This window comes from Pseudochaenichthys georgianus, chromosome 21, assembly GCF_902827115.2.
Source record: "Pseudochaenichthys georgianus chromosome 21, fPseGeo1.2, whole genome shotgun sequence".
NCBI classification, from domain to species: domain Eukaryota; kingdom Metazoa; phylum Chordata; class Actinopteri; order Perciformes; family Channichthyidae; genus Pseudochaenichthys; species Pseudochaenichthys georgianus.
The window spans coordinates 35604840-35628959 of record NC_047523.1 but is presented as its reverse complement, the minus strand read 5'-3'; the positions used below and the strand labels follow the sequence as shown (position 1 = coordinate 35628959).

Sequence of the window (24120 nt, the reverse complement as noted above, 5' to 3'; positions counted from 1 at the left end):
GGGCAGGGCGCGGTGCTACCTGGCCGCCCGCATGCTGAAGAAGCTGCAGGACGGGCTGGGGGAGGGCGTGTTCGTCCACGTGGTGCCCGGCAGGATGGAGATGAAGTGCAACTTCCCCCCCGCCTCCTACTACCTCTACGAGTACAAACACCGGCTGGCCTCGGGCACCGTGTGCGTGTTTGGATGAAAGAGTACGAGAAACAAAGGGAAGGGGAAACGACCTGCTGTTCTCACAGATGTTTCATAATCATATTACAGAATCAGCTTTATTTGTGTTGCTCTCACAGTGGCATTAACGTGTCTTGTGTAATGTTACTTCTAAATAAATGTCATTGAAGAGAAACACACACATGAGATATAAGAGGTTTCTTTTTATATTTCGTTAAAGCAAAATTCTAGTTTGCTACAACTTGGGTCCAATCGAAGGCCTCCTTAAGCACTTTGTTTCAGAATGGAATAACACATATTGGATGGATTGCATTAAGATTTGTACAAACATTTATGGTCCAGACAATAATTCCCTATCGATTTCAGTGAGCGCATCCTCAGAGAACAGCTAGCAGTCAAAGTTATTGCTGAAATATGGAGTGACTTCTCCAAACAGGATACAAACACAAGAAGTCCAACAATCAGACAGGTGGTAATGTCAGTCAGCATTTTCAATACAAAGTCTTATCCCAAAAATGATACACTTATGCTTTCGAACTCTGACATCCTGGAATCATGTTCGTACTGGGTCACTGATAGGACACTTTTCATCACAATCTACTTGCAGTGTTTTTTATTGAAATCTGGAATCACATCCTGTATCGCCCCGTCCCTAGAAGTGATGACCGCACGTTTAGATGTTATGGCTATTTGAAGATAAAACTAAAGGTGAGTGCACCTAAATGCTGGTGATATGGAGGAAACTATGCTATACACTGCGACTAATGTTTGAACAGTTGCTTAATACTTTTACAGTTTTCCTTTGGTTAAATACGTTTAGCTTACATCAAGGATTCGTCGTTTGACTGCTCGTGTGTTTCTTGCCCAATCTTTAGTTTGTTTTGATGGAAATGATGGCCCGAACGTCATAAATAAAGCCCAGGTTGTAAAAAAACACAATTTCTCTTTAAGGTTTACCAAATCTTTCTGGTTAAGTCACTAAGGTATGCATTGACTTCCCAAACATCAACGCTAAAATGCAACAAGGAAGCAAAAATAAATATTTTGACCCGTCTTTACGGTTGAGGTCTTTAGTTTATTGCTTATAACTGATAGATCGGAAGAGTTACCAGTTAGAATAAAACGCTCTAAAACTGTCCATCTCATCAGCGAATAAATGTCCAACTCATGTCCACACGAGGAATCAGCCTCAGTCATATCGTCCATTTACAATCGCACAAAATGTCCCGGAAATGTCCGCATCTCCTCTCATTTTCAGGAAGAGAAAGACGCCCGAGGACAGCTTCTCGCTCTCACACAGGCTCACCCTCTGAGTTGAGCTGAACCAGTTGCTCTATATCCTTGCTGATGTCTGGGAAGCACAGCAGCACCTCCTTGAAGTCGTCACAGGACAGAGAGAAGCACTGGCAGTCGGTCAGAGCCTTCACCGTGGCCCGATGCTTTCCTTTAGCCAGCACGCACGACTCTGTTGGAAACACAAGCGCTTGGTTAATGAGCGAGTAAACACTAATGACGGGATGAGGTCTGACAATTAATCCTAAATTAAATAACCGGACTTAGCCGAGTTGTTTTGGAATGCCTGCTTAGCTTTAACCGCTGCAGAGGGTTTCTGCCAACATCAGATTAGGACCTGCTCCCACTTAAAGCTGGAGAATTAAGTAAATCCCCCAAATTGAAAGGGCTGGATTTAACCATTTTGGTTTGAAAATACCCTCACCCTCACCTGGGCAAGTAAACTTGCAAATGTGTTCATTATTTTTTGTGTAAAAAAGGTAACCGATGAAAATGGATTGAAAAATGACCCTTATTTGGCCATCGGTAGAAAAATAATCAGAAAATAAATGTCATGTGAACTAATTCACATATTACATTTCCATATGGCAGCGGCGTAAGCTTTATTTCTTCCCGGTCTTTACCCCCACACACACACACACACACACACACACACACACACACACACACACACACACACACACACACACACACACACACACACACACACACACACACACACACACACACACACACACACCACACACACACACACACACACACACACACACACACACACACCATGTATACATCACTTCAGGGGACATTACATTGACTTACATGCATTTCCTGGAGACTTATCCTAACCTTAACCATAACCAACACATGCCTAACCCTAACTCTAACCAAGTCTTCACCCTAAAAGTAATGATCCCCCTTATGGGGACCTCAAATTTGTCCCCATAAGGGAGGCGAGTCCCCACACGTGGCTGTGTAAACAGATTTAGGTCCCCACACGTATAGTAATGCTAGGACACACACACACACACACCCCCCCACACACTCACTCACACACCCCCCCCCCCCACACACACACACACACACACACACACACTCACTCACTCACTCACTCACTCACTCACTCACTCACTCACTCACTCACTCACTCACTCACTCACTCACTCACTCACTGCATACATTACATTCCCTACCTCTGTTATCTACACATGCAGATAGTTCTGGTTTTGTTCATCCAGGTTTTGAATGATCAGCCTCAGCACGTAATAAAAGTGACAGCAGCATCATCTTTCCTGGAAACACCATGCATGTTACTGTAGATACTCCACAGAACAAGCTGTCAGCTGTTTTCACACAAACTCTTTCTGTAGGCGAAGGCATTTCCAGTGGAAACTGCTCACAGGGAGCTCTGAGGATTATCTAGAATAAGAGTGACATATTTTTAAATGGAGTTTGGCATAATTTCCTTAAGAGAGCCGCACACAATGCTCTCCAATCCATTACCACTGCAATATAAAACCTTTGTCGACAACTCTTTGACAAAAAGGATTTAGATCAGGTATTACTGATAATATGTGAGCTTTGAATGGAGGCAAAAATAGTCCTAACAGAAATCTGACAGCAACTTTTGTAGACTGTAAAGACGCTATTTCTGGAAAGAGAGGTTGCTGATTATTACTTTTGAATACAAAATGCTTTAAAGCTCCCGTGTCATGGCCATTTCTACTGGTCATAATCCCATTGTTGAGGTCTACTGGAATACATTTATACTGTGCAATTTTCAACTCACATTGGTTTCTCAAACAGCATCTCTGTATAGTATGTTTATTCACTCTCTGTCCTAAACGGCTTGTTGGAGCTCCTGCCCCCCCCCCTCCCTATGAGCCCAGTGGCCGTCTGCGAGACAGCGAAACCCAGCCCGAAACACACACACACACACCCGCAGCCTGGCTGGGAGTTTGTGTGTGTGCCCAGGCTGAGTTCCGCGGTGTCTCGCTGTCTCGCCGACCCCACATCAGTGAGCCAGCTCACAGTGTCCCGCTCCTCGCAGCAGCGAGCCTCGCAACGTCCCGCCGAGTGTGTGTGTGTGTGTGTGAGGAAGTCCGCAGATTGGTCCAAACGTAACTATACCCAAATACGTTGCTGTACCCAGTAGTGTTGTCACGATACCAACATTTTGGTTTCGATACCGATACCAAGTCAAGAATTGCGATTCCGATTCTTTTCTTAAAAAAAGGGAAACACGGAATATCGGCTTTAAAATTAGGAATAACAGATGATTTTAGCAGTCAGAACAACTAAAGCAGCAGTGTTACTAAGAATATATATATATATATATATATAAAAGCATTTATTTTAATTGTGTAGCAGTGAGTTTAACATTTTGGCAGCACTGTTGAGCATTTTGAAAATGTATTTGCATGCCTCTGTGCAAGGCTTAGTCTTTCTATCTTTATACTAACTAAATTCATAAACTCAAGTACAATTTTGAGATACTTGTACTTTATTTAAGTATTTCAATGTTTCTTTTGCTACTTTGCACTTCTAATCCACTACAGTTCAGAAATAATGGTGTACTTTTCCTCCACTACATGTATTTAATCCCTTTAGTTACATCACAGACCTGGATGAATGATGTGAAATATAATCAAGTGTTAAATCAGACTTTAGTTCCACCTGGAGTAAATCCACCAGCTACCCTGCAGTCTACAAAGTCATTCAAACTAGCTGCACATTTACCAGCTTTGAGAACACTTTCATGATCAATCATTATAAAACATATCATATATATTATTCTGAAATGAACCAATCTGCACAATGACTACTTTTACTGTCGCTACTTTAATACTTTTACTTGAGGAACATTTTGAATGCAGTACTTTTAGAGAGTAACAGAGTATTCCTACACATTCCTTTACTGCTTCTAGTACAAGACCTGAGCACTTCTACTTTTACTGTCGCTACTTTAACTATATTTTGATGATAATACTTTTGTACTTTTATTTGAGGAACATTTTGATTGCAGGATTGTTCCTACATTCTGGTACTTCTACTTTAACTCAAGTACAAGACCTGGGTACTATTACTTTTACTCAAGTACAAGATATATAGGCTACTTATACCACCTCCGTTTATAGCCTATGAAAAAAACTAATAGAAAACGAAGGCTAAAGCTAACGTTAGCAGATAGTGATGCTAGTTTGCTAGTTAAGTTTGCTCAACGATAATATTGCGACAGAAAAACTTTTCAGTGCACATCACGCTCTGCTGCTCCGACAGGAAGCTCTGCTCTGAACAGCTGAACGGCCCGTTCACAGACTTCTGGCGTCTTTTTTGTCAACAAGCCGAGGCGCAGCGGCAGTTGCACTCCCACTTGCAGCCATGCTTCTCGTTTTCTCACATGCTCTGGCAGCTAGCGCGTGGCCGCGTGCAAGAGAGAGGGGAGGGACTTAGAGCGTGCTTGAGAGGAGCGGGACTGCAGGCACCAGTGCAAGGAGTGGAAGCAGAGCGCTGAACACACACGGCTCACGGGAGTACTTTTCCCCGTCATTCTTAAAGTACCGATACTAATGAAACGGAGGAATCGTACCGTTTTTAACGGCAGGGTATCGCGGTACCTTTCAAGTATCGGTACACCGTGCAACACTAGTACCCAGGAAGAAAAAGAGAAATCTCCAACGAGGCGTTCTGGGGCAGCACAGACAGGTATTTTCTGTGTTAGAGCTTTACTCGCTACATTTTTTATTTGTATTTAACCTTTATTTAACCAGATAAAAGCATTGAGATAGAATCTCATTTGCAATGCTGACCTGGCCAAGAAGGCAGCAACGTTACACATAACACAAACATATAAAATACAGAGAACATAACTAAGAAAACAAAAGACAAAAAAGCAGTCACTACATTTTGCACATTAGGACAGTAATGTAGGGTGTACTTTGAGGGTTTGTGACCCTGCAGACCGTTTACATGCAGAAAAAGCTACATAACAACAAGGGGACGGGTACTAACCAGAAAAGCATGACATGGGCCTTTAAGGATCACACATGACATTACATTCACCTCCCTCCAGGGTATTTGGGGAAGGCAGAAAAAGAGAAGGATATGCTTCTAAATGCTTATGAATTTCTGAGGACTGGCCCTTTAAATGTAAATTGCCACAGCTCAATACTTTACTGATCTCTAAACACAGAATGGTAAAAAGAGACTATGAATAGAGCAAACTCCATCTGCTGAGATAGTATTGAAAGCGTCAATGAGTCAACATGTTCACGTTTCCTCAAATTGATACTTTAACCTCCAGTAGCTTTATGAGGACAGTATTGCTGCTTAACAAAACCTACCCGACTGCACAATGTACATACATTGAAATGACACAATCTAAGAACAAACTGCCGTGTAGCACTTTTTATCATTTCCATTTATTACATTCATTATATAATATGTAACATCTTTGCTGTAGTGTGTACTAATTGTACTTTGGCTTGAGGTGGTACAGATGTTTCTGTTCGTTTCTTTTTAAGACAATGGACTAACATGAGCCAGATTCTGGACGCATCTGGGTTGTAGAGCAATACACATCTATCCAGCCTGTTTGGGTTTAGAATGTGTGAGAAAGGTTTTTCAGAATAGAATATATATCTTTATTGTCATCATACAAAGTACAACGACATTTCTTTGGCAACTCTCACTGCAGTCAAAAATAGACACGATAAGAGTGGTAAAAGTGAGGTAGTAGCGATGACAGCGCAACGAGATACAGTTAGATGTGAATGTGCATATTTACACTTACAGTCTACAAACGTTAAATGTACAACACTGTATACATGTAGTGTATTTCTAACTGAGTGTTCATAAAGGGTTATAGTAACCGAAGGATGCAAGTAAAATAGCCAACATTTTTCTAAATAGTATTGGTTACAGTTTTTCAACACAATCTGGAATAAAATGTTCTCTAAAATGAACCATTTGCAAAACTCCCTTATGTTATTTCCTGTCCTACTTCAAATGCCTTCACTGTTGCTGTCTGGGTAAAATCACTTCTGAAATGCCTGATGATATTCCAGATATTTAAATCAGAGTGAATGTAACTCACCTCCAAAGAAGTCTCCGTCACACAGCTCCCGGTCGTAGGAGTCGGTCTCCATGACGACTTGTCCGTGGTCGATGAAGAACATGCGATCCCCGGGGACGTCCACTCGGACGATGGCGTCTCCCTCCAGGAAAACCTCGTACTCCAGTTTCAGCAGCACCGAGTTGATGAAGTTCTCTTCTCTGTTCTGAAACATCGGCACCTTTCTTAGCAGCCGGCTGCACATCACCATCATGATTTGCTGAAATAAATCACAATCAGAATTGAGTTAATTGTGTTAGGGAATAATCTGCTTAGGTATTCAACCTTCGACCCAGTTCATCGTGTTCTCTCTTTACTGTCTCTTTTCCCACGGCATAGGTCTACGGCCTTGGGTATTGCTGCTATCTCTCTTAAGGAGGGGCAGCTTGGGCGCATTGTTGTTGCCAGTCTGTGACAGAGCACAAGCCGCCATGAGGTAGTTTACTGTTCAGGGACGAAGGTTCCCTGGCACGCGTTCTTTTCTATGGACGAGAGCTCTAGTTAGATTCAGGGTCCTTATTGCTTTAGTCTCACTGAGAAAGAACGTTGATTATTACACTAGTCTGAACTAGTTAAAACCTCGAGCTGCAGAAGAGTTCTTCAGAATTGGTTTGGCAACCGCTGTGTCAACTCGTGACACACCGCCTGTCTTCTCCGGCCGTAACTCCAAATAAACCGTCAGTTTGCCATCAAAGCTCCAGCTCTCCTCGTGTCTCTCCGAGTCCTGACTCTCCATTGCTTCAGAAGTTTCCCCCACAAATTGCAAAGAAGGTTTTTAACCAACATAATAATAATAATATATACATTTTCTATAGCGCTTTTCTGAACCCAAAGACGCTTTACATTTGGGATGGAGGGTAGACAAACAAAACAAAAACAAAGACAAAGCCAAAAAGAAACAAAACACAACAGAAAAGCAGTCAGGAGGAAGTTGATTGAGAGGGGGGGGGGCTTATGGATAGAGAGTTGAAGAGGTGGGTTTTGAGGCGGGACTGGAACAGGGTGAGGGACTCACATGAAATGGGCTTTGGTGTACATTGTTGCACACTAGGGCTGCACAAGTAATCAATATGTAATCCAAATCGCTGTATTGACTGATGCAATAGTCAAATCGCAGTAAGCGAAATATATGTGAAAATATTTGAATATGCAAAAATGAGCATTCCCTCTAATATCTTGTCATATCGCAAATGCAATCAAAATAATCACAAACTGGTTTTTTTGAAAATCGTGCAATGCTCCACTGTGTTTATGTGAATGGTATACATCAACGGTGCTGCTACATTGTTAGAAATATAGGATGATTTTGAAAAGTCTAGATAAAAACACCCAGCTTTAGGTCCCGAGCAGCCGTACCTCTTTGAGTGCCGAGGACACGGTGTGCATGACGTCCTTCTCCTGGAACCACTTCCCTCCGTAGCGCGCCTGGTAATAGTTGCTGATGCGCAGCTGCAGCTCTGGAGGAAGCTTCATGAAGGACATGTAGTGCTCCAAGCGGCTCATCTGCGGGGAGACACAGTGTTATCATCTCCATCTCCATCACATGATACACACAGCTTTAAAGAGCTAAGATAAGACAGTAGCAAAAGCTGCTACTATATTCATGAGGTGCAGATGAAGACATAAGCTACACAGAAGTGGTATTATGCAATCAACTACATTTACTTAGTTGCTGTACCAAAGTTTTTTGTTTTGATAAATATGTATGTATACATGTGTAATATCATTATTATTAATTATTAATAATGTTCTATAATAACGTGCAATTACGTATCTGCCACTACGCTTTTTTTTGCACGACTAAATACTGTTAATATTTACATGATGTGACCGTCTATGTTTCCTGTAGATATTTCATTCTCTTTTTTCTCTGTTAGTGTTCAGTTTTATTATTGTGCTGCTGTGTTTATTGTATTCTTGTAACTCTGGCACAGCAATTTCCTTCGGGATAAATAAAGTCTTATCTTATCTCTCTTATCTTATGCTGTGAAATAAGTGATAACATATATATATCATTTTAAAATGAAACAAAAATATTCAACAAGAAAAATAAATGTCTGTTCTTAAATGGTTTTAAAGAATACGCTTATTTCTGTTTCACTTGAGTACCTTGAATACTACCTAGATGTATCTCCTTACCTTGTTCTTGTACTCTTTGGCCGCCGGGTCGGTGTTTGCGATCATGGTCGTAGCGTTGGCCACGAGGACGGTGTACATCAGACACCCGGACACCATGCTGACCATCACGATCCACATCTCCACGTAATCTGGAGAACAAGACACCGCCGCCCCGCTTTTACTCTGAAACCGTGGGTATTTATATCTGGGGGACGATGTGATACCTGCGCTTTTTATAGCGGCGGTTAAAGAAAAGATCAATGAGTCTCACTTGTTGGAGCATCCATGGAGCCATAAGAGAGGGCGATCATCTGCGAGAGAGCCCGGAAAACTCCCCAGGAGTATTTCACACTCACTGAGGCATTCTGGGAATAAAATGTTCATAATTAATGAGACCTTTTGTAGCTGTAGAGCTTAACATCAAGAACATCTTCACAGGAATGTGAAACACAGCATGGCTTAAATGCCCTTCAATACTTTTATAATTAGTTTGATCGCTAAAATAGTTGATGACTCATTTCCAACAATTCAAGACACTTTTTTAGATAAATTACTTAAATACAAGTACTAATATCACAGTGTGAAAGTGCGTATTATGATAGTATCAAAAGTCAAAGATTAAATGTTCTCGTAAAAAACAGCTTTTAAATATAAAATATAATGTTTTGCATTAATATAAGTGCTGAAATAATGTGTATTGTGCTCATTTGAACTCCTTTAAAGGCTGCTGGGTAGTGTAATCTACAGCAATGCATCATAGTCTATAAGATTATGTGTATGTTTTCAGATGGGCAAGCATGCACTTTCCAGCTGTTTTAAAATCATTAGTTTAGCATGAGACGTGGGAGAATGTTCTCAATACACAAAGAAACATTCAAAATGAACACATCTAGAGGGATGGGTGGTTTTCAGTGAACAGGAATAGCATAGCAAAGTTGTAATCTGAAAAGTAACTTAAGCTGTTTGATAAACGTAGTGGAGTAAAAACGATGTAGTTACATTCCATCACAGGCAACTCAAATAATCTGTTTATGGAAGATTTTTGTGAATGTAGTTTTACCATCAGGTTTTCTTTGCGGACCCAGCAGTCGGTGGGAAACTCCTCCAGCATGGGCACAAAGTACTGGATGCAGCCGTTCCAGTGACACAGCAGGAAAATCATCATGAACAGAGACAAGACGCGGAAGAAGAGGCGGACCACCTCCAGGTTTGCATTAGACACCTTTCAGAAAGAGACGACAGGAAACAAGAGGCTTTAAGGAATTTCGTTCACAGCATGCTGGGTTTAGATTTGATTTCTGCTTGTGAGTTCAAGGCAGAATGCGCCCCTTGATACACCTTCTGTAGCAGGAACTACTTTGCCAGGTGTTGATATTTCTATCTGTGTGTCTGTGGACACATTTTGACACAATAACAGAAAGGATGCTGCAAAACCTGCAGGCATGGAGTTGAGAGCTAAATGAAGGTTGAGATCGAAGAGTGCTCCAGCAAGAGTGCTAGAATTAAAGGGTTAAAAACTGCAGGAAACCCCCCCCCCTTCTGAACGCCAGTGGCTCAATTTGTGCTTGCGGCTTGCGTGATCCCATCACGCGATGACCTTGAGCATTATCCTTCAATAAACATGTCAATCTTTGACAGATAAATGGACCTTTACCAAGGTCATCCATTACATCACACCCATTAACACCAAGCAGCTTACAAACACTTCAATGCTGTAGACATGCCATCAAGAGCAGTCTGGGGTTAAGTGTCTTGCTCAAGAACATCTGGACATGTTGACTGCAGGATTGAACCACTGACCCTCTGTTTGGTGGATCAGAAAATTTCTCCCTGAACCAAGCCAGCCGTACTTTGGTCAAAGGGAACGTTTGTGTTTAATCCTAACAACCAAGGCAAGGCAAGGCAAGGCAAGTTTATTTATATAGCACTTTTCAACACAAGGCAATTCAAAGTGCTTTACAAAAAACGAAAGACATTAAGAAAATGGCATTTAAAATCAGTCATTAAAAAGAAAAGCTAATAAAATAAACATTAACAGAAAAAATACATGGATAAAAGTTACAGTGATAAAAGTTACAGTGCAGTCTAAGATGTGAATAGTTCAATTAAAAGCAGCGACAAAAAGAAAAGTCTTCTTGCTGGATTTAAAAGTAGTCAGAGTTGCAGCGGACCTGCAGGTTACTGGGAGTTTGTTCCAGATATTTGGAGCATAATAACTGACCGCTGCTTCTCCATGTTTAGTTCTGACTCTGGGGACAGAAAGCTGACCAGTCCCTGAAGACCTGAGAGATCTGGATGGTTCATAGTTTAGCAGGAGGTCAGAAATGTATTTTGGGCCTAAACCATTCAGTGCTTTATAAACCAGCAGCAGTATTTTGAAATCTATTATTTGACACACAGGAAGCCAGTGTGAAGACTTCAGAACAGGAGTGATGTGATCCACTTTCTTAGTGTCAGTGAGGACTCGAGCAGCGGCGTTCTGAATCAGCTGCAGCTTTCTGATATATTTTTTAGTGAGACCTGTGAAGACACCATTGCAGTAGTCGAGTCTACTGAAGATAAAAGCATGGACAAGTTTTTCCAAATCCTGCTGTGACATTAGTCTTTTAATCCTAGATATGTTCTTTAGGTGATAGTAGGCTGATTTAGTAACTGTTTTAATGTGACTGTTGAAACTCAGGTCAGAGTCCATGACTACACCTAGATTTCTGGCTTTATCTGTTGTTTTGAACATTGCAGACTGAAGCTCAGCGCTCACTTTTATACGTTCTGACTTTGCTCCAAAAACCATTACCTCAGTTTTATCTTTGTTTAATTGGAGAAAGTTCTGACACATCCAGTCATTGATTTGTTCAATGCACTTACTCAGTGTTTGAATTGGAGCATAGTCTCCTGGTGAAATTGTTACGTAAATTTGTGTGTCATCCGCATAGCTATGGTAACTTATTTTGTTGTTTTTCATTATCTGAGCCAGTGGTAGCATGTAGACGTTAAAGAGAAGAGGCCCCAAGATGGAGCCTTGAGGTACCCCACATGTCATATTTGTCAACTCAGATGTGTATTTACCTATAGAAACAAAGTTGTTTCTTTCCTTTAAGTAGGATTCAAACCAATTTATAACTGTTTCCGAAAGTCCCACCCAGTTTTCCAGTCGGTCTAGTAATATGCTGTGGTCAACAGTGTCAAACGCAGCACTGAGATCTAATAATACTAACACTGAAGTTCTGCCACTGTCTGTGTTTAAGTGGATGTCATTAAAGACCTTTACTAGAACAGTCTCAGTGCTGTGGTTTGGACGAAAGCCTGACTGGAACACATCAAAACAGTCATTTAAATGCAAGAAATTACTCAACTGTTGAAAAACAACCTTTTCAATGATTTTACCTAGAAATGGGAGGTTTGATATGGGCCTGTAATTGTTAATTACTGAAGCATCTAGATTATTCTTTTTTAAGAGCGGTTTAATGACTGCAGTTTTCAGGGCCTGTGGAAAAATACCTGAGTGAAGAGATTTGTTTACTATATGAAGTAGATCTGAGGCCATGCAAGGCAAAACATCTTTGAAAAACCAAACAGATCTATTGCATCCAACAACATCAACAACAACATTTCACATGCAGGATGATTAAATTCATACCTCTTAATCATCCTGCATGTGAAATAAATGTGACTCTGTACATATATATCATTATTATTATAAATACATACCTTCCATTATTATTTATTACATTATAGATTTTATTTTTATACCCCTGGAAATAATTACTGCTTTATTCCTTATTCCGAAGTATGCATGCTGCGTGTATTTGTTGTCTTATGTTGTGATGTTTTTTGTTTTGATGGCACCTTTTGAAAGGGAGAAGCATTTATTTCTCTCATTGTGTATAATGACATTAAACGATTCTATTCTACATGCAAACAAAGCTCTGCATTAACCCCTCCAATGTAACATCTTTAATGGCGTGAACCTTTCGAATTTGTTGAGATTTGTCCAAGTTCCAGCAGCCTAATCAACAAGGCTGCAGGCGCACAATCAATGCGTTATGCAAGGTTGAGAAAAGCCTAACATCTGGAAGCTGAAGGAATAAATCTTAAAAACAACGGGACATCTTTATCCAGGAAATTCAAATGCGCCAGTTTGAGGTTGTAATAAACTGCATGAACGCCTGTGAAAGGTTTGTGCTGCATCTTTACCCCTAACAACGTCACAACCTTGAAATTGAACAAAAGAAAGGAAGTAGAACATCAATAAAGAAACAAGGACGCGGACTGTGATGGCTGGACCATGTCATTTGAAATGATAAATTAAATGACAGACTGCTCAAGGCCAAAGAATACCTGGAGACCAAAAATGAGCTGGCACAAAATGTGATGAACGAGCGAGAGCGAGATTAACTTAACTTGGGTCAACAAGCAGCGAGTTCACTGCGGCCTTATGGCCTATAGGGGAAAAGAGGATTAGTGAGTAAACAGATGTATCCATGTGAATTTAAGAACACAGGAAACATACATGTGAAACCTATTCCTGTGCAGATTATAGCCACTGTAAACCTACAGCTGTCATTTAACATCCCTCAGAAACAGCTCCATCATTCATTCCAACGGGGTCTAAACTCGGCAAAGAAATGGGTTTCTAAATCAAGAAATATTATTACATTATCATTACATGTCACTTGTTAGACGCTTTTATCCAAAGTGACTTACATACTCAATACTGTGGGCAATCCCCACGGGAGCAATTTGGGGTGAAGGGTCCCAGGGACACAACGACATGCTGACTGCAGTGGGGTTTGAACCTGTGCCCCCCTGACCCCAACACATACGCACAATCCACTGCGCCACACACCTCCTAATTTTAAATAAATATATATAATATAAATACCCACTATGGTAGTTTTAACATTCCTTTTTTCAACTAACTAAATACTTTAAAAACATACTCTAAAGTCCATTATGACATTGTTATCAAAATTCAGTATAAAATTGGGCTTTTCCTTTTTCAAAATAGATCTACTTCTTTGCAAGAAAAATGATTGAAGCAGAATTCCTCTTTGTATTGGACTACTGGGGGGTATTTATGGGCAGGGGGGTCTTTCTCTCAAACCTTTAGATGCAGTACACAGCCTGTGGAGATAGATGTGGGACACACCAGGCTTTTTGCTTTTTCAGTGAGGAGGGATCAGGATTTGTTTTCCTTAATTTCTAAAGCCTTTTTTACAAAAGCTCCCCCTCCAACTCTCAGTTTCGCTCTTAAAATGTTGAAGCTATTCTCACAGACATGGCTCACCCTGCAGGGGCCAAACGTTCTCACAGAGTTAGACAGATTTGCTATGCGTTGCCCCACATTCTTGTAATATGCTGCAACAACATTTAGATGTACCCTATTTAAGAGGCACCATTATGTTCATGTTCGGATTTGTGTATGTAGTGCCTCTCCTGGGACATGGCTCCACGCTTTAATGTTCAAAAAGCTCATTATTCGTCTCATACTGCCTGTGCTGCAGCACCTCTTTTCACCCTCTGTCTGAAACCAGAGTCCAGTCTGCTCTGATTGGTTAGCTGCCCGGCTCTGTTGTGATTGGTCAACCGCTAAGAGATGTCTCGCCCCTTAGCCTATCACGTACAATGTGTTGGAGTGCTAGCCAATAGAAGAGCAAGTGTGACAGAAGTCCAATGGAGGGTTAAAGGGCGGGGGGGAGACCTAAATAACACACTGCACGAAAGGGAAAGCAAAACGCTAAAAAGCATAATGAGACAAATTCATGGTTTAATTTGTATCTTATAAACTGCCGATGCTTTTTTGTATTCATTGCTTTTAATTGATACGGTCATGTATTCTTTTGTCTGCATTTATTGTCTGTACATCTGCATCTTCAAAAGGAGTGTTCTCTCTCGATGTGGTTTCCATGGTTTCCAAGGTTATATAGGATACAATACAATAAAATAAAGGTACACGTGGCGTGGGGTTACTCACAAATTACATACATTATGCAACACCAGGATTTGTTCCAAGATATATCGAGTTTCATCATAAGATTACCGCCGACATGATTCAATCCAGTGGGACTGCAATTACGTGTTTGCAGCTCTGTTCATTGATTATGCATTGTTAAAAAGCGATCTTGTCAGCTGCTGTTTTACAAACGACATTGTAAGTAAGTGTTCAAAGTCAGACTTGTTACCGGACGCCGCGTCTGGGAAGGCATCTGCAGGTCAGAGGAAGGTTGACTGAATTCCTAAGGGGGAGCTTTGAAGACTTTGTCTGGCGTTTGAACTTACTTTCTCCACCTCATTGAAGAACCGGACCAGACGGGACACCCGAGCCAGGCGGATCAGACTGAGGATCCGCACGAACATCAGGATCCGCATCATCTTGTTCGTCTTCGAGGGGTTGTCTTCGTTGTAGTACTGTAAGTCCTGGGATCAAAGAAATACAGACAGTAAATGAACAGTGGTGTGTTTGTTGTTTACTTAATTGTATTTCTGCTATCACTTTAAATATCGTTACAAATAAATATATAAATAAAACATTGTATACTTTTCCTATCGTTAAAAACCCTAACTGTTTATTCTATCTATGAAATGTATATATATTTATATGTATGTATTTTGCAGTCGAATCAATCTAATTACCATTGACTTACTACTAAGGGCTTCGCAATATATATTTTCTTAACATCATCAAAATGTCAAGAAGCACGATGAACACATGACGAAAGACTGCAATACTGCACGTATGGATGTTTTGAGTTAGTTAAAGGAGAGTATGGGTTGAATACGGCACATTTAAATGTAACTATCAATCTTCATTTTGGTCCCTTTTGTGTTTACTTCAATGTTCATACGAGAGAGAAATGTTTTCTTATACAACATGCTATTCGTTGTATTTACTGAAAGCACCAGAAAGGCAAATACATATCACAAGTGCATGAGATACACACGTTGAGGAAAATAACCCAAACACACCCCTTGATATGATAAACGTTCCCTTAAAGCATTCATTCTGATTATTCCATCATGGAAACAGATTTAAGTCGTTTTAATAATTTCAAATGTAAAACAACTAATAAGTAATCTGACATTCACACTTTTCACAATGTCAGTTGAAGCAGAAAATAGCGTGTGTTGCATTGTTTGTCAGTTCACAAAACAATTACGCACATAGTTTTAATTTGTGTGTTCGTGGCTTATAATTAGAAAGTTATGTAACGCCGGAATACATTGTTTGAACACACAGTGAACACGAAAGAAAACTGAATGTATTATACAAATAAGATGATGAAGAAGGTATTTAATAGAGCTGCACATTGAGGAAGATATGTGAGGTTCAGTAACGCAGTTGGAAGTATCGTATACAAAGAAGGAGTACTGGAAGTCCAACCCATGTCACGCTAACGGCTGGCTGTGTTCTGCTCCCACAATCGGTTTTATTATTACCGCAAACAGCAGGATGTAGCCGATCGGGAACGCGGCGATCACGTCCGGTATGAACCATGTCCTCAGGTAGCTGAGTCGGATCCGCTTGATGTCCAGAATAGCTTCCTGTGAAGAGAACAGAGCAGCAGGTTCAGCAGATGGATGGAGATGCTGCGAGGCTCGTGACACGGTCAGATGTATAACTGAACCAACATGACAGTGGTGAGATAATCAGTGAGCTCAAAGACAGTTCACTTCAGAGGGTAGTTGGACTGTCACCGATGCTCGCACATGAATATTTCAGGCAGAGCGGCTTGAGAATAAATCTGGCAAAAGCAGATGCCTGTGCAGAGTAAAGACCTCGCTCCAAAAACAACACAGATGTGCCGTGTGTGATCGGCGAGATAGAGGTCAAGAAGTATGAGATGAACACAAACAGGATTTAGTCTGCATAACACTTCATTTGAAATGTTATACTTCTCATTTATCCAGAACATCATAATCCCTGTTATAAAATCAAACAGCAGGTGCCAATTTCGCCCATGTCCAGGCGCATGGGGGGGGCGGGGGGATGTTGGTTAATCTAGCCCTTCGTGTATTGAGTGGATTACAGATGGGGCAGAGATGGATTGTATGTGCTCGTCTGCACAGAGATTACACTCTTCCAGATTGTGTCTGAATACAGAGTACAGCCACTCTCACCTCGCCGTCCTCGGCTATGATGCCCATTCGGAAATTCAGAGCCACGTCGATCAGGAAGAGTGTGTCTGAAAACACGTTAAATCCTTCCCATGCCAAGCCGCTGGTTCCGTCCACGAAGGCTATCTCCATGGGAATGCCAATCAGGTTGAGGAACGTGATGGCCATCATGCCCATGATGTAGTAACTCCTGCAGGAAAAGATCACACACAGAAACATATGTGTGTGAGCCTCAGATCTCGTAGTGGAACGTCTCAGTTCATTTGCCAGGAGAACTCATGAGAGAGCATGCTGGGTAATGCAAGCTGATTTATGCACACTAAGTAGTGATACTGTAACTGCGTCTCCGCCAGGGTTCGATGGCCGGGCTCAAATTACTCTGCGCTCTGATCCCGAACCTTTCCCTCTGTTTTCAGACCAACTGATCGCCTTACAAACCAATAACAATCATTCAAAACCAGATCCATAAAATGTTTTTCCTTTTTATTATGACGCCTGGATTCTTCCTAAAAAACACTTAAAGAACTACAATCGGCCATTTATCAATTATTCATTTTTCCTATCCGTTACTTGTTTTGTCTTTCTCTCTGCATTTTTAACTAATTGTATTTTTCTGTTGCAAAAATCATTATCAATGTGTTTATTTATTGATTTATGCTTCTTAGTAATCCCACATGCGAGCAGGGAACCAAAATAAGTGGCTTGTAGATTAGCCTCACTCTCAAATGAAAGAAATACACGATGGTAATATATTTATATAACATTGAATACAAATCCAACAAAGAGCCTGAACCTGATGTGTTGTGCAGAGAGTTTATAGCTATGGCTTATTCCAACGTTCCTCCTTGTTGGGCGCTTAATGTGAAGTTAACGTGTGTCGCTTTCAATATTATAAAACCCCAATGCACTACGATTATAGAAACACAATGAAATACACATACTTAGTGATTTACAGGAACTTTGTTAGAAATGGGAACAGTGCTGATTTGCTTTGAGCCACGACTGACCTTTGGTGAGAAGGATCTGAAAGTAATTTGATGTCAGTTGGTAATGTGCTTCACAGTCGACAGCTCTCCATGGAGAAAAGTTCAAATGTGATGCATTACAGTTGCCACTAACCATTAATCATATTCCTATCACTGACGCTGTTACTCACTTGTTTTGGGATATATTTAGATCGAGGGCTAGAACATTCGTACACACTCATTTGAGGAAATGAGTGAAGCTCTGAAAGCTAAGCAGTCTTTTTTTAGTGCCTGATTGAATAAAGATGTGAGAGTTTGATGATAGCAGTGAGCGCATGCTGGGATCAAATATGAAACCGATGGAGAAATCATTGAGTGCAAAAAAGAATGGGCTGCTTGGTGCAAAAAAGTGCCTGATTGTTTTGAAACAATAAGTCGTTACGGTTTTGAATTGTTCTAAAAATGATTATTTATTCATTATTATTATTTTATACATTTGAGCTTTTCCATATTATACTGTTCTAACAATTGAAATAATTGACCTCCACTTATTCCATATCTTGATTTTCTGTGCCGCTTTCTGATGGAAAAACACACAAAGAAATCTTTTTTTTTTTAGATTAAAAATGTAATTCTCCGGTGATTAGCTGCATGTCCTAACTGGTGAATACATGACTGCATCGTCTGCATAGAGCTCGCCTCTGGGCAAGGTGTAGGCAGGTCATTAATTAGAAGACTAAATAGCATCGCGCTTTCATTTAACCTTGGGGAATAACCTTTACATTGTTTTATTTTTGTCAACATTCACACACTGCTCTGATGATTATTTTCTTGATGCTTCATTTTATTCTACAAAACGAGCAGACAAATAGAAGAACTCTCAAGGTGATGTCATCAAATTGCTTGTTTTTTGCTATATAACACTCAAAAAACTGCAGAAAAAGACAATGGGACGAATAATGTGTAGTTTTTTTCCCAGCTATTAAAATGATTGCAGATTATGTTTCTTCCACTCAATTCATGAATCAGTTAACCCTTTCAGAAAAAACAAGAGTAGACTTCTCAAATCTCTGATGCAGAATCAAGCAATGAATCACCTGCAGGACAACTGATGGAGAAATGATGGGGCTGCAGAGCGGAGGTGGAGTTTTAGCCCCGGACTGACCTGGATCTATCAGGAATATTAAATACCTCATGAGGCTGAACGGATGGATCACAAAGACTCCGCTCTGCAGCTGGCGCATGCACTCCTTCTCCACGGCCATCTCGCTGCCGTACACGTACAGCGACTGCCGGTTCAGCTGCGGCAGGAGCAGGGCTCTCCACCCACAGGTGGCGGTGGTGCATCTCGCCGTGGGACCTTTTACTTTCTCCATGACCCAGCTCTGGTGCCGTCCGATCAGCCGAACGCGCAGGCCATCCTCCTCCCTCCGCTACTGTGATGCTGATCCTGATGCTGCGGCTGCTGCTGCGGCTTTTCAGGAGCGTCTGCGAGTGCTGACCTCCCCTCTTGGTCACAAGGTAATTTTTCAGCAAGGCTCCCAACCTCCGGGCTTATTGAAGCTTTGTGGAGCGATGCGAGTGGATACCCACCTCTCTGCGCGGTCCCTCCTTCTCTCCCTCCCTCCCTCTCCGTCTCCATCTCCCTCTCTCTCTCCGTCTCGCTCTCCCTATTTCAGCCCCCACCTCACCGCTCCATGTCTTTTCTTTTTCTCCCAGCTCATCAACTATTCAGTGACTGTGTCTCATCCCCACATGAATCAAGCCATGTCAAGAGGGTAAGGCCGATACATTAATACTGAACACAATGGCATGTGTGTGTGTGTGTGTGTGTGTGTGTGTGTGTGTGTGTGTGTGTGCGTGGGGGTGAGGGTGTGCGTGGGGGTGTGCGTGGGGAGGGGATCACAGTTATTGCCATGTGACCCCGACATGTGGCAGCGTGGGCAGGGTTAAGTTCAGGATGGGCCATCTCTAGCAGGATGTAATTAAACACGGTGCCTTGTTACCTGATGCTGTGTTGTTTGTTTGCATTCTTCACATCAGAACCACAACAACAAACAGCAGCTGAAATAAATCATTCCAAGTAGAGCGGAAAAGATAAGATGAAAAATCGACAGAATAATAATTGACAATTATTTTGACAATGTTTCAACAGAGCAGCATCCCGGCAGAAGCAGTGAGAAGTGTTCAATGTCCTCTGTTTCCATTTGGAAATTGTCCAAATGAAAATATTTTGGGGTATTTGGACTTCAGGTCAAACACAACAAGACCATTTAAGATGTAAATGTGGCTCTGTGAAGTTTTGATGGCCACATTTCTACCATTTCTTTGATGTTTTATTCAGGAGCAACTACTGATTTATTGAGAATATGGTAATGAAAATGTAAAGTAGCTGTCGTCCTGATTTTAGGATCATAACCTGAACTGGATATTGCAGCAATGTTTGAAAAATGAAAATAGAAGGATGTAGGGGGCAAGGATTAACGGAGGGATTAACTGAGGGTTCGTGGCAGTAAGGTGCATTACTGCAAGTGTAGTGCATGAGATGTGTGTCATACTGTGAGGGAGAGTTTGAAAAGATATCTTTAATTTATAAAACATGACACGAATGCATCCCACTTATATTCACATCAAATTCACTGGCATGGTTTTGTTTACCGTTCAGAGTCTTTGGGAAATAGTCTTCAGGCCATAGTGCCGCTGAAGAGGATTAAGGGGTTTAGTAAATTGTTGTATAATATATCTATTCTAGATTTCATTCAGGTACTTGTTACAAATAAATCTCAATTTGCAACCACAGAATGACAACAAATTAACAAAAGGGTTGGTTTTTCATTGCCTTCCTAAATAACGGTTTCCTGGTCTTTTAAAAAACTATGAATTGAAGTGTTTTCTGATACGGTTACGGTCTGGTTAGGCAAAGAGACAAAAACACTAATTGGCAGTGGCGACGGGTCATTAGGGGCACAGCCCCACCTAGTGTCAGCAGAAAGTATTACAAATAATGATTACCAAAAAAAAAAATATATATATATAAAATATATTTTAAGATCATGTTTAATCATCTGATTCGTCTGTACATTGCTGCTGTTTTAGTCTGTGTTCTTCTAATTAGTGTCTACAGTGTGTGCCTATTGAGCTGTTTAGAGCCATGTGGGACAAAACCCGATCCTGCCCCTCCCTCTCACTGTCTAAGTCAATAGTGACTGTAAAAACTACACTGCGCATGCTCAGAGTATTTTCCTATTTAATGTGTGTGGCAAAAAAATAATGACCATAGGAGCAAAGTGCTGCCATCCCCACCATACGTCATCTCACATCATTCAGAGCTGATTGGCTGTAAGTACGTGTGCCGCGAAAAGTGTGGTGTGTGAAGAGGAGACGAGAGAGCTGCAGTGAGGCGTCCTAAAACCAGGAAGTAAACTGTGCATGGCTCTAGACAAAAAAGCAATGAGATTTCTCCATAGGATTTTAGAAAATAGCTCGTAATAAGATCTGTGGGAAACAAACCTGTTAGATAAATGTACGTTTTGTTCGGCCGGATAATATCCACATGTCTACCCTACTTTTATCATTTTCGAATCATAAATCTATCGATTAGATTTATGATAGACTTTTGAAACTACAAGAACATAAGGAGGACTTTACAAAAAAGTAATAGAGATTTTTGTCCAGAAGGATAGGCAAATGGACTTCATCTTCAAGTCAAGGTAAGACTAAGAGAGAACAATTCAATATGTAAATGATAAAATCACTTTTTTGAACTGTCTGTTTAAAATTAATCGAAGCATCAGACTAAAAAAGCTTCTGACTCTTCAGGTTTACAAATATTATACTTTGACTTAAATCAAAATATAATATTTGTAAACCTGAAGAGTCAGTGCCAGTGCCTCAGCCATGAACCTCACTGCACGTCACTGCAGAAGCTTATAGACATCTAAGTTGTATGTGCCCCACCACTTTTGTACATATAAAAACGCCACTGCTCATTGGTAAGGCTAGGAAACACTTGTGGTCCTCCTGGTTAAAAATATGTCATGATTCTGTGTTGCCTACTGTTATTACTTACACGACCACAAGAGGTAGCACATGTCAGAAACATATTTATATACTCTCAATGTAAGTGTTCAAACCAATAAATCAATATTCAAGTCTCTTAAGAACATAGCTGATCTGGTAAAGTGGTACTCAATAACCAAAATAAGTGACGTGTCCGTGTTGCTAAGCATGGGTTTTTTGATCATTATTTTGTTTTCCACCAGGACAGGGAAACACGGTGTGAGTCCTCTATGTACTGCCCTAGCTAGATGAAAAATAAAGTCTCTTTTATCTTTGTCACAATCCTTTATCACATAAGCTACGATGCGATCCAGTAAACTTTTTTTGAGCACTGCCTTACATTGCTTTGGAGTATTTTGTTTCTTATAGGTTCTCTGTTCCAACAAAGCTTGTTAGAGTATACAGTACGGGAGATTATGTATTAGCTGCATATCCTACTCTGATTAAATACAAATAGACAAAGGGTGCTTACACTTCTCTCCTTGGCGCTGCTTTATGCACACAGGAAGAGGAGATGGCAGACGATCAGGACTTTCACCGTGGTCCTCTCCAGGTGCCAGATTTCTACACAGAACACAAAAAGGTATTTAATTGCCTCTTGTATAATTAGCATTTGTACCAAACCATATGGATTCAACTCCTGTGGAAAGACTGCATATGTTTCGATTGGAGGTGCATATCATCACACAGGATGGAGAAAATTAATAATATGTTTAGCTGCTCATTTATCTAGCACACAGCTGGCCCTCAAACTATAATAAGTGACTCAGTGCCCCTGCTTACGCACTGCTTTGCTTTACTGACGCACTGTAGACCCAGTAGACATGTGAAAAAACACATTTATTCAGTATTATAGGGCAGTAATAAGTATTTTTCATATTAATAAACTCCCAAGCCACTGAAGTGTATATGTTCTTCCCACCAGTAGATACATTTTACATCACAGGATGCCAAAGTAGCTGCAAAACAGCAGTATTTATTAGGGCTGCACGACATTGGAAAAAACTGACATTGTGATATTTTCTTCCCGTGCGATATATATATTGCGATGCGAAAAAATACAGGAATTTAAGAAAACACCGTTTTTATTGTCCTCAAACCATCCTTTCTTGAACTTTCATGCTATACAATTGGTATTTTTTTTATAATATTTAACCGGATGAAGCATTTTAGTCACGGACTTCTGGATCTAAAGTTATCAGAGCAACAAGCTGAGCTAGCTCGGTTATCCTGCTGTGATCTGATCAAGAATGATTGTGATTGGTGGTTTGCTGTGCATGCAGAGCCTGCATGTATACCCCTGACATGAGAGCCGCACAAGTTTTCCTTTTGTAGCAAGCAGCAAAAGAATTGTAACATGACGTGTTTGAGTTAATTTGCCTACTTAATATCGGACGTCCTAAAAAAAGAAAAGAAAAACAATTTAAAATGTAAAATAAAAATCGTATATGAATATCGCGCATGCGCATAACGCGATTATCGTCACGACACAATATATCGTGCAGCCCTAGTATTTATGTGATGTAGTAGCTGATGTTAATTCTCTCATATTGTTCTTTATATGTTTCTTCCATCAAAACAATGTAAACGCACTTAAACATTTACATATTTTGATATCAATTCTGTAAATCCACATCATAAGTCATTTCTGTTTATTTGTATTGAGTTGTACAGATGTAGTCTTTTAAGCTGTAAATTACATTTTTTGTTTGACTACAAGTATTTTGTGGTTATTTCTACTATATTGTAATGTCCTGTCCAGCATTTGTTAACAAAAATGAAAACATTAGCTTTACATTACATTAGCAACATTAGCTGTAGGCTCACTTTTTTATAACCCACTTAGACAAATAAATTAAACCAATTTGAGATTCATGTTTAATAGAATAAGGAAACTGGTGATTAACTGTGGCACATGTAAGATTCACTTTCAAAAGAGATAAATATATGAAATAGTTCCACCAAAAAAAGGAGTTTGAGAAATGAATAACTCGTTTATTAATGTTAGCTTTAAGCTAGTTTTGTTTTAGCTAGTTTAGCTAACATTATTTGACTTTTTAAATTGTTTTCATTAAGGTCAAAAATAAACTTGTATGCGCCAAGAAAACAGCATTTCTCGTAAGGAATCACAATAAAACGTAATATTTAAAAACGTACCTTGTATATATGTATATATTAATATATAAAACATATATGCTCTGGACTTCTGTCGAGGCATGTTTTTCTTCATTATTAGCTCTTAACTCTCTTCCAGCCGTTGTGACAGAATAATTACTACATTTCCCAGAAGCC

The 24120-nt window shown here is 40.4% G+C and overlaps 1 protein-coding gene across 2 annotated transcripts; it reads right to left on the bottom strand.

The window, feature by feature from the left end:
- Nucleotides 1-356: 356 nt before the first annotated feature.
- Nucleotides 357-24075, bottom strand: LOC117466709 (potassium/sodium hyperpolarization-activated cyclic nucleotide-gated channel 2-like). Of its 2 annotated transcripts, XM_034110113.1 has the most exons (11): nt 23986-24075; nt 22301-22392; nt 16808-16994; nt 16127-16231; nt 14969-15106; nt 9750-9911; nt 8961-9054; nt 8711-8838; nt 7928-8074; nt 6554-6791; nt 357-1633 (listed from the first exon to the last, which is right to left on the bottom strand). In XM_034110113.1, exons 3-11 carry the CDS (start codon nt 16979-16981, stop codon nt 1461-1463), a joined length of 1359 nt encoding a protein of 452 aa, XP_033966004.1. In that variant the 5' UTR covers nt 16982-16994; nt 22301-22392; nt 23986-24075; the 3' UTR covers nt 357-1460. The 2 variants fall into 2 exon arrangements, with proteins under 2 accessions (XP_033966004.1, XP_033966003.1); XM_034110112.2 differs by lacking the exons at nt 22301-22392; nt 23986-24075 and adding an exon at nt 18961-19397.
- Between the last annotated feature and the right edge of the window lie 45 nt (nt 24076-24120).